The sequence below is a fragment of the Phasianus colchicus genome, chromosome 23 (assembly GCF_987193195.1).
Source record: "Phasianus colchicus chromosome 23, bPhaCol1.hap1.1, whole genome shotgun sequence".
Lineage (NCBI taxonomy): Eukaryota > Metazoa > Chordata > Aves > Galliformes > Phasianidae > Phasianus > Phasianus colchicus.
Window position 1 is genome coordinate 5,737,205 of NC_143458.1, and position 11,056 is coordinate 5,748,260.

The 11,056-nt window shown below is 43.9% G+C and overlaps 1 protein-coding gene across 5 annotated transcripts in view; it reads left to right on the forward strand.

The window, feature by feature from the left end:
• The window catches only part of APLP2 (amyloid beta precursor like protein 2), a 41,898-nt gene extending 30,842 nt beyond the window's left edge, over positions 1-11,056 (forward strand). For 2 of the 5 annotated variants that reach the window (XM_031599738.2, XM_031599741.2), the window contains 9 exons: positions 794-952; positions 1,364-1,492; positions 2,952-3,051; positions 3,611-3,781; positions 4,369-4,404; positions 7,189-7,271; positions 8,067-8,141; positions 8,578-8,733; positions 9,521-11,056. In XM_031599738.2, coding sequence (XP_031455598.1) covers positions 794-952; positions 1,364-1,492; positions 2,952-3,051; positions 3,611-3,781; positions 4,369-4,404; positions 7,189-7,271; positions 8,067-8,141; positions 8,578-8,733; positions 9,521-9,622 — 1,011 coding nt within the window. In that variant the 3' untranslated portion in view covers positions 9,623-11,056. The remainder of the gene's footprint in view (positions 1-793; positions 953-1,363; positions 1,493-2,951; positions 3,052-3,610; positions 3,782-4,368; positions 4,405-7,188; positions 7,272-8,066; positions 8,142-8,577; positions 8,734-9,520) is intronic. The other 3 variants (XM_031599739.2, XM_031599740.2, XM_090123705.1) reach the window with 3 other exon arrangements.

An 11,056-nucleotide genomic window follows, 5' to 3' on the forward strand; every position in this document is an offset into this window, starting at 1 on the left:
AGCAGATAAAGCTTGGTTTGCTGCCAAAATGCCAATCTTCTGCCTTATGAGTAGAGTTCAGTTAGATGATGAAGTTAATCAGGAATATGCTTTGTATGGCATTGTTAGAGGCAGACTCTCCTGGCAATGGGAAACAGGTGAAGTTCCCTCAAACTGGTATACAGGCAAGTGACTGACTGGATTATAAGCCCAATTATCCTGGAACACAGGTCTCTCTCTATATTGTTCAGCATAAGCTGCTGTTTGAAATCTGTACAAGACCAAAATAGTTTTCCATTGTCTCTGATGAAACATAACAATGCTTAATGAACATTTCTGGTTCATTTGGAGATTCTGGTTCTGACCTTTCTACCAGAATGTGCAGAGATTTGATCTGAAGGCGTGCTGATAAAAACTCCATTATGCAATACCTTTGACTTCTGCAAATTCAGATTAATAGCTCTGGAGTGAAGGGATCAGTCTTGTTCTTGTATTACAAGGTTGAGGGAAAGAGTTAATATTCCATCATTTGTTTAGCATAGTCTTGTTCTCTCAGCTCTGAAATAATCTTTATGTGCAAGGCCATGAGCCCTCATCAGACCTTCAAAATGGGTTGTTTAGGAAGCTTGGAAAGTAAATTGTTAGTAGTTAACTCTCAAATATGAAATCTGCATGATCTGTCAGTTCCCCTCTCTCCTGCTGTAAATGTCTAGGACATGCAATGTGACAGGCTCTGTTTATTCTGAGGAGTTATGTGAGTGAGAGAGATCCTGGAGCATGCAGCATTTTATAGAGACTCTGCTCTTTGTTCCAGCACTTCCAGGCAATGGTTAAATCTCTGGAGAAAGAGGCAGCAAGTGAGAAGCAGCAGCTTGTGGAGACTCACCTGGCTCGTGTGGAAGCCATACTGAATGATCGCCGTCGGATTGCACTGGAGAACTACCTGGCTGCCCTGCAAGCTGTCCCACCACGAGTGAGTTCCTTTGCAATGGTATTTTATACAGAAGTAGTGCTGGCTGGAGTGAAAGGTGGGAATGGCTTGGTGAGGAGACTGTGACCTGCGGGGTTAGAAGCGAGGAAGAGGTTCTCAGTAAAGCTTTCTCCATTGTGGCTGTTCCTGCTGAAGACCTAGCTGTGAGTCTCCTGATTGACTCACTCTATTTTTTGTCTATTTAAAATCACTCTGCTTTCTTCAGTGCTTGTAAGGCACAGCGTTCTGAATCAAACAGACGTAGGGTAAAAAGGTCTTACATAAGAGGTTTGTACAGATCTGTCCAGTAACAAAGCAGGTTCACATCTCAAATGCTGTATTTCGGTAGCGATTTTTATTTGAATCCAGTGGATTTTTGAACTCTTCCCTCTCACCATCCCCCAAATCCTGCAGCCCCACCGCATCGTGCAAGCTCTGAAGCGCTACGTCCGTGCTGAGAACAAGGACCGTCTGCACACCATCCGCCATTACCAGCACGTCCTGGCAGTTGACCCAGAAAAGGCTGCACAGATGAAATCTCAGGTATAAGAACATTTCTATCAAGGGAAGCATTGTTACCCAGCAGAGGCTCTAGCAGGCATGCGTCAAGTCCTCACTCTAGTTTGCTGGGTACTATAGCAACTTGATAGGCTTGTGTGGAGATCTCCTGTTCTGTATGCATGCTGCCTGCCATCAGATGCTCTGCACAGCTTTCTTCAGTGCGTGACTCAGTGTTTTAAAAAAAAAATTGAGGACTGAGGTTCTACTTTGGAGGTCTAGGAATTAGGATTAGTTTGGTGCCATCTTGATGTGTTTCCTTTTGTTGAGCACCCATAATTTGCTGGAGACTTGGTCATCTTGGCATGCACTTTCATTTCTTTAAAGACCTTTTCATTTCTTCCAAGGCAAGTGGTATACCTTCAACTCTTGTCTCTCTGCTGTTCTACCACTGATTCTTGCTTTCTTCTTGAGCTGCGTGTCCTCAGAAAGATTGATAATAATTGTGATGTTTACAAACTGTTGTTTGGCTTGTGATGAAGAATATACATAGCATTCTCAGAGAGAACTTAGCATATCAAACGCAGTCTGTCCTGACCCTTTGTTCTGAAGCTGCCAAAGCCCAAGAGGGAGTGTGTGAACTGTGTTCTTAAGCTGAAACCTAAACAGTCCTTAATTTGTTCTGAAGGCTGCAGTGTCAACAAATCGACATGTGAGGGATGTGGGTGGTACAGTTCAATTTCCATTCACTTTACTTTTCAGATGCACTTTAAGCTCCTCAATCGATTCCTTTGACTGACAAGCTGCCACATGTAAAATTAAATTGCTTTCATCCTTGCTCTAAAAGGTCAGGTACATGTTAGACTGTAAAAGAGGTCCATTCAACTCCTTAGCTTTCTCCAACATTTCTCTCTCTGTATTAATGTGTTTCTTGGTCTGCGTGATCCCTGATTATGCAGCACCCTCTGCAGGTCAGGCTTGACTTCACCAGTGAATTTAATACACCAGGGGAATGTGATTTGTGTTGAATTTTTTTTATCAAATGAAGGGAGAAAGCTGTTGCCAGTGAATGAGTGTAGTGGGTACAAGAAAGGTGTAACATATCGTTTGTTCTGAAAGGCACCTTTGTTCTGAAAACAGAGGATAAATAATAATGTATGCTCCCTTTTCACAAATCTTCTCTAGTAGCCAGGAATGATAATCCATTTAATAAAGCACTTGCTTGAAGTTGCAGCATGAAATGAATTATGACCATATCTGGGATATGGAAAACAACCATCTTCAGAGCTTCCAATAGAGAGCTGGTTACAGTGCAAGGCAGCTGAGTCCTCTCCCTCTCTTTCTTTCTCTCACCCTCTGGGCTAGATGGACCAACAGAATGGTCCCATTCTGCTGTCTGTCATAGCAATTCCTCTAGTAGTAGGTATTAAATAAGTGGAGTATTGATACCAGTAAAGTGACTGGCAGTCTTTGCCTACTGTAACGCATTCGTGTGTGTTTGCAGGTGATGACACATCTCCGTGTGATTGAGGAGCGGATGAATCAAAGCTTATCTCTGCTCTACAAGGTGCCATATGTGGCTGAAGAAATCCAGGATGAGATTGGTGAGTGTCTCTGTGCCAGCTCCCTTGCTGCTGCGTTAGACTAGGATCACTGCCTTGGAAATGAAGCGGACTGCAGAAAGATTGCTAGCTCCCTTAAGGATGCCCTAAACAACAGGCATGTGGGTGTAGACACAGGTACTGCAGGGCAGATATTCCGTGGGTTTTGCAACACAGCAGGTCAGAGCAGCTTGTCCTAAGAGCTTTCACTGTCGGTGTCAAAGTCAGCAACAGTCAGAATAGCAAAGCTGACATTCAAAGGTAGATGAAAAAAGAAGCATAAAAATAAGTAGAAGCTTTCTTGTTTTCTAGGGTTTTTATCTCCTCTTGCCAAAACCCTGGGCCACATCAAGCCTCTGGACTCTTATTTGCATGTTTTTCTGGTGGGTAACCTTAATGAGCATTCCAGATGAGACCTTGGTGTATGCAAGATAAGATAACTCGGCAGCCCAGAGGAATGTTTGCCTTGCAGCCCTGCATCAGCTAGTTCAAACCATCTGCCCCTTTCTGTTCCTGCCAGGCTTCGTGCAGTTTGTCTAAGATTGCCTCTTATTCCTTTTAGATGAATTGCTTCAGGAGCAACGTGCAGACATGGATCAGTTCACATCGTCCATTTCTGAATCCCAGGTGGACGTCAGGGTGAGCTCTGAGGAGAGTGAAGAAATTCCCCTGGAGGGCAAACCTTTCCGTCCGTTCCAGGTGAAAACATTCCCAGCTGTGCCTGAAAACGAAGGTATGTAGCACTGAAGAGTTGGGTTCACTTGCTTTACAGAACGTAGGCACTGCTTTCTTAACTGCTAGGGCAGCTCAGCGGCACAGGATGTTCCATCCCTTGGAGTCATTGAAGAGGAAAGCAGTTCCCCCAGCCTGTGTATGCTCAGACAGTGTCCATTTGGAAGAAGTAGTGCTGCTACAGATTTGCACTGAGCTGCATTCTTGGTTTCCTGATTCTGCTCGTTGCAAAACTGTTTTTTCTCTCTTTCCATTTTGTTAAGTTTTTACTGTGTAGCTTGATGCAGGAATTCACTGTTTAACCAAAAAATTCTTGTGTAAGCCTTTGTGCCATGACCTGCTGAAGGGACACTAGAATTTTTTTTTTCTTTTAATACTTATCTATTTTTTTTATCAGCGGGTGTTGACATCTGGTGCGTGTGTGTGTATTTATTTTAAAAACGCTTGGAGAGAGTCCTGAGCTTACAGAAAGCTGTAGACTAAAAGCTTTTCCCAGGGTCTGAGTCAGAAATCACGCGCAAGCCTTTTTTCCTTTCTCTCTTAATCTCCTTTCTCTGCTATTTTTGTTTTTGTTTTCCCTCCTGCTAGATCCTCAGCCGGATTTGTACCATCCAATGAAAAAAGGTTGGTTCTAAGCTGCTCCCTCACAGTGCTTCTCTCACTCTCCTACCTTCTCTGTGTGCTCGATAGCTTCATTTTAGTTTCATACTCACCTTTATTTTCATTCCCCTGACCTCATTTAGTTTAGTAACCTTCCGTTTGCTTGTTTAGGCCTAGTGTTAAAAAAATAAGCTAGTCTGAATATCCAGTCGGTTCTGTGTGTTCCTTTCTGATGGGCTAGCAGGTGTCTCAGAATACACAGATTACTTCTTTGCCCTCAAGAAATGTGGGCTTAGCAGCCTGTCTGAAGCCATGCAGTACTTTATATCTCATTGTCTGTACTCAGATGATACTCTTATCAAAGTAAACCAGGTAGTGCTGCTGTCTGAATAGTCTGAAGGCTGTTCTGCACCTGACAACAGCACTGAGCTAGGGATCTGAGTGCCACAGCAGTCCCAGGCTGTATTTCCCAGTTAAACGCCCTCCTAAGCACTATGGGAGGTGTGTTCAGGAGCAGGTAAATAGGAGATTCCTTCTTTGTTTTTTCTATGCGTCTCTTTTTCACAAGTAGCATCTCTCCATAGGAGCAAAGTCCTGTGTGATTATCTATTTCTCCTTGAGCTCATTATTGATTGTGTAGTAAGAGTATCTGGCTAAAAAGGGGCTGACTGGGCTCTAAGAAGGGCATGGAAATATTGATGTTCAATTACATTCTGTGTCACAGATACAGTTTTCAGGTAACGATCCTGCCCAGCCAACCTGCTAACTGAGCCAGTTCCCAAAGTATCATTGGAAGGCTGATTGTCAGAATGCTGTTGCAGAGCAGTGGGGGCTGAAACACTTGCTTTATTCTGCCTTTGGTTCCATGTGTTGTGCAGAATTTCAAAGCCAAGGATTTTGCTAATAGCCATCTAGTGTGAGCACAGATAACTTTGTAATGTGGTAAAGACCAGACAGCTAGAAATTGTTTGCATTACCAGTATTTCTTTACAAAAGTCACCTTCATCATTATGCAGCAGTGCACAACTGACCACACTGGAAAGAATTATGACAGTCTTTAGTTGGATTCTTGGTTGATGTGCTGTCTTAAAGATGATAAGTATAGGCTGTCCTTCTCTCCATTTACATAAATGGAAGTTTCTGATGATGCGGGGACAAAGGTTACATCCTACATTTCCCCCTTCTTCCTCTTTTCATTGAATTTCTCAACAGCTGCCAGGGAGATGTGCTTATTTCGTGTGTGTGGTTATTGTGGGTTGGTTTTTTCTTTCTTTTCCTAGGAAGTATATAACCTAAACTGCACCTTAGAGCTCTATAGAACTGGGTCTGTTACTGGGTACAGCACCGTGTGACAAATAGCAGAGCTCAGTGCAGCAGCTGAACTCCCAGCTCTGGAGACTGTTTTGTGCTGCCCCTGAGAACTGAGTGAAGCAGCCATAGGCCAAAAGCTGGCACAGTAGTTCGCTTAAAAACTATTTGTGTCTAGTCTGTTCAGAGAATCCAAATCATTGACTTTCACAATAACATGAGCTGCTCCAGTGGCCGTGGGAAGTCAGACTGGCAGTTGTGGCCGTGCTTGGAATCTGATTACAGTCTCCCAAGAGCTGTGAAGGAAAAGGGAGTGCAGCAGAAGTCTAGATGCTCCTTTTGGGAGGAGCTGGAGTGAAACATTGGTTTCCTTGGCGTTTTTGTGCAGTAAAAAGCTTGTCAGGGTAAAAACTTGCCATAGAGCCAACTGTCCTTTCCTTTGCATCCTGTCAAAGAACATGTGCCAATTCCAGCACTGGCTGACGTCGTGTCTCAGGCAGCCTGCAAGCTCAGCAGCTTGTGAAGAGGTGCACACAATCACCTGCAGATCCTTAAGTGCTGTAGTAATATTTCCCCCACTTCATGCTCCTCCTCGGAGGGACCCTCCTGTAGCTTCCCTGCCTCCTGCTGTGCTTTAGGGGGGCTGTGGGTGTTGTGAAGGATGTTACACTGTGCATACTGGCAGTGGAAAACTTGCAGTCTCCTAACTCGTTATGTGACAGTAGGTCGGAGTATCCTGCATCAAATTTGTTGCTGATTGGATCTATTTATAAATGCTTGAGATCAAAACAGTTTATACAGAGCAGCCTTCTGTTAATTGATGTTCTTTCAGCACATAGTAGTTCTAGCCTAGAAGTGGGTGGGTGATGTTCTGGTACAAGGGTTAGTGTAGTACTTTGCTCCTCCTTTGCCCTGGGATTTATCATTTCTGGGCTCACGTCGGATTTGGGGCAGCAGCTCATTACAGAGCTGTACTGGGTGACCTTGAGATTCTCATTCCTGCTCGCTGATGTGCTCGATTCCAAAAGAATGGATGATGCTGACCGTGCGATTGAAAGCACTCCCTGTGTCTGGCTGCCAGCAGAGAGGAGATGTGTGCTGCCATCACGGGTCACGTTGGGGTGGTGGTGACCCTGGGTGACACTTGCAGAAAGGAACTGCACGCTCACAGTTTGTGTTATATGTTGTCTTGGACCTTCTAACAGCAGTACTTAACAGTGCGGTGTGTCTGAATTTACACTTCAGCCTGTTTTGGTGAGTCCTGTCTGCTTCTCTCATTGCCACCTCATTTCCCTTCATTAACAGAACCTCCCCGATCACTTGTCACTGTAGCATAGCTTATGAGCTCCCCTTCTGACACAACAGCATGAAGACAGCTTAATAATCAGCGGTCCGTGCGGTTAAATGCAGTAGCTGTGGCAGCTCTACAGAGAGTAGGTAATCCCTCCTGCCTGGTGCTAAGGGCTGACTGATGGTCCCTGCCTTGCTCTTTTGGTGCAGGTTCTGGCATGACTGAGTTGGATGGACTGATTGGCGCTGAAGAAAAAGTGATTAACAGCAAGAAGAAAGTGGATGAAAATGTGGTGAGCCCTCCACCTTTATTTTATAAAGCAAAGCCTGCCGCGGGCACTAATTAATAGCAGTGGCTTGTTTGCATTCCTCCTTCCTGCTAACAGAATGCCAGTGTATTCACTGTCCATATGGTGTGGGGGAGTCAGTTTTCTGACTATTGTAGGCTCTTAATACTGATTAGCATCAGAAGGGTGGGAGGGTGAGGGAAGGAGAGAGATCTGGATCTTTGGCAGTCTGAGCTGGTGAAGTGTCTGATTTAGTAATTGCTTTCCCAGAAAGAGACCCTTTGATATACCTTTGTTTTAGCTAGGTAGCTTTCTGTCTGAGTACACTGTTGTCTTCCACCTGCTTTCCCACACGCTTTTCATGGCAAGATAGGCCTCACCTCATCAAGGTAGGTGATCCAGTAGGCGTAGCTCTATCTGCAGCATAACAAATTCACTTGGTTGTAATGACAGCTGCCTTACAGCAGTTGCCTGGCTTGAAAAAGAAGTTGTTGATTTTTGGAAGCTTTCTTTTAAAATTGTCCTCTAGCCATGTGTTAGATCTTAAATGACAGAAGTGCTGCGTGCAAGACGTTTTAATTCAGGCCTTCAGTAGTCTAGACTCCCAAATGGTTGCAGTTATTTTCTTGGTTGGGCTCTAAAAGTTGGAGATGATCCCACGCTTTGGAGAACAGGGTAGAATGGTAGGTGGTTCTGAGCCCTTGCAAGTATTCATCAGAACTCTCCTGTCTGGCTTCACGTTCCTTCTCCCACCTGTTTATTACAGCTCCTTTCATAAAATGCTTTTGTGGCTGTTTTCAGGTAATTGATGAAACCCTCGATGTGAAGGAGATGATTTTCAATGCGGAGCGCGTTGGTGGGCTGGTGGATGAGCCGGTACGTACAGGGCTGAGTGCAGTGACTGCTCACCTCCTAGAGCTGCATTGTGGTTCCTGCTTGTTACCAAATTCCAGGGGTTCCGTGTGTTGACTGTGCTTTGGGAAGTCATGCAATGTGTAATGCAGTATGGCACTCCTGCATAAGGATAACAGTGAAAACATTAGATGCTAACTTGACTCTTTTGTTGCAAGAGTGCTCTGTGGGATATGCAAGCACTGTGGGTCAGTGCTTGTCCAGAATGCCTAAACAGGGAAACAATTTTGCGTTCATTATCCTTTTGACAGAAGGGGATTAAATATTTACACTGCCACATAGCATGTCTTGGTACCACAGCTGGTTGAAGACCTTACTGGTGGCCTCCTAGATTTGCAGTCAGCATTGCAGCTCTCACATCACTCCTTTTATGCCTGATCCATTGCTGTCTTCCTTACAGGATAATGACAACTCGCTTCGTGATGACTTCAGTTTCAGCAGCAGTGCCCTCATTGGTCTGTTGGTGATTGCTGTTGCCATAGCTACTGTGATAGTCATCAGCTTGGTGATGCTGAGGAAGAGGCAATATGGAACCATCAGCCATGGAATTGTGGAGGTGAGAAACCACTCCTGCTCCATAACTGAGGATGAAAATAGTCAGCACTGAATCACATGCTGTGTGTAGGGGGCGAAGATGGCAGTAGGTGCCAAACCATCAGCTGCTCTGCTCTCTGCTAGATGGGGTTTCACTATGCCCTTGCTGCCATCTTTGTCACTTATATATTAGCATGCAGGTAGCACTTGTCAGCGTGCCATGCTGGGGCCTGTCACATCACAGTTGTATTCACTTATCACAAGGAATTCAATTAGGCATCCCTGTCTGGCTCAGGATAGGATTTAACAGTAAAAGAGCTTTTGAGGCGATATCTTTAGCAGGGGAGTCAGTCAGTCAATCTGTAGTAATTTGTCCTCCCAACTAATATAGCAACTATTAAGAGTGTGATCAGCAGAACAGTGAGAAGCAGTTTTTTCATCATCCTTCAGCTCCCAAAATGCACATTGCTAATGGCAGCTTAATGGAGTCTGGAGAAAGCTGCTCTTCCCCTTTGCTCAGCTGATGAGGGAACTGATAATGACCACTGTAATGAGAGAAACGGGTCCCAAATTTGTCATGTTAGATAACTTGTTAGAAATCTGGGGAGAACAGCCTCAAAGAAGCAAGGGAGTGCAGAAAGCATTAACACCTGACTGAGGAATTCTGTTGAGCAAATCATTTTTGTAGTTTTTTTTTCTGTTTCCTGCTTTCCGTGGTATTTATCCAACATTCTGTATTAACTGTCTTGCTGAGAAGTAAGGCCTTTTGAGTGCCTCCTTTGACCAGAAATCATCCTGTCTGTCCAAAGGTTGACCCAATGCTTACCCCAGAAGAGCGGCATCTGAGCAAGATGCAAAACCATGGCTATGAGAACCCCACTTACAAATACCTGGAGCAGATGCAGATATAAAAGAGATGAAGATACAGCAGCCCTGCTCAGGAAAGGAGCAGGGCAGAAGGGCCAAAGTGGTCCAGCGTTTTGGATCAACTACTGACCAACCGTTGCTTCAAGAGGACTTCATCTTACATTCAGAACTCCTGGATCATTAAGACTATAATTACTACTGTAGAGTTGCAATTTCCATTCTTTTAAATGGGTGAAGAAATGATAATATAACAATATGATATATAAATCTCCTTAAATGGGAAAAATGGATCTATTGCAGATATTTGACTGAGATGTAGTTTTCTTTTTTTTTTAATAATCTGAAAAATACCAGTTCTGTTGTACTGTTGTCTGATACAAGCTCTATATATATAAAATGGGAAATGTTGATTTTTATTTCTGATAGACCACCTGTATATTGAGGGTCATTTGTACCAGCCCGCCTTGTAAAAAGGAGACAGCTGTGGCTCTTCATTCTGGCTTTTATATATAAAGCAGTATTTTTTCTTTTTTTTTTTCTTTTTTTTTTCTTTAAGTGAATTTTGCTGGGAGTTGCAAAGAGATTAATTTAGGGATAGGAACTATGACAGCATAAACAAGGAAGGAATTTGGAATGGCAACGAACAAAAATCCTTAGAATGAGGAAAAAAAAAAAGGAAAAAAAAAAGAAAAAACCCATCCTCATACACCAGTAATGTGCACCCTGCTGCTTAGCAGTGTGGGCTCTAGGAATCAAGACTCCCTGGAGGCAAGGAGTTAAAAGGCTTCTAGCATCTCTGTTTATAGTTACTCTAGTGGAATGTTAGAACATGGTTTGTGCATACTGGGGTCTGCACATTCCCCTTTCAGATTCAGTTCTGCTTTAGAGTTGGAAGTTCCTGGTATTGAATTTAAATCCTCTGTTCTCAACCAGTTTCCTTCAGTACTCACCTGGCATTAACAGCCCCTTTTGCTACTACTTTCTAATTTTCCCCAGCTCTCCTGCCTCACCAACATGGTAAGTAGTTACAGAGGTGCAGTGTTTTGAGCCTTTGCATCTCTTCCAGTGCTGTTGGGCTGTAGGCACGGCTTTGGGTCTTTCCCAGAATGACAAATCACTGCGATGGCACCTTGGGAGCTGATGAACGTGGGGAGAGGAGAGAGGGATAAGTTGGGAAAGGGATTCTGCCTGCTTAAAGGGAAATTGGATGCAAGGCCCCGAGAAGAACAAAAGGGGTATTGTTCTGCTCACCATCTTGTCTTTGTAATGCTTGTATAGTTGGTGTTAATGCTCACGGCTTTTTTAAATCTGGAGGTTCTGGTAACCTGTGGTGTATTTTTTCTATTTCTCCTGTGACTTTACTTTCTTTTCCCTTCCATGTCTCTTCCCACTATGCACAGATTTACCTGCAAACTCCTTAGTGTGGTCTGTGGGGAATGTACAAAGTTTAAACACATCAATAAACACTTTAACTTCCA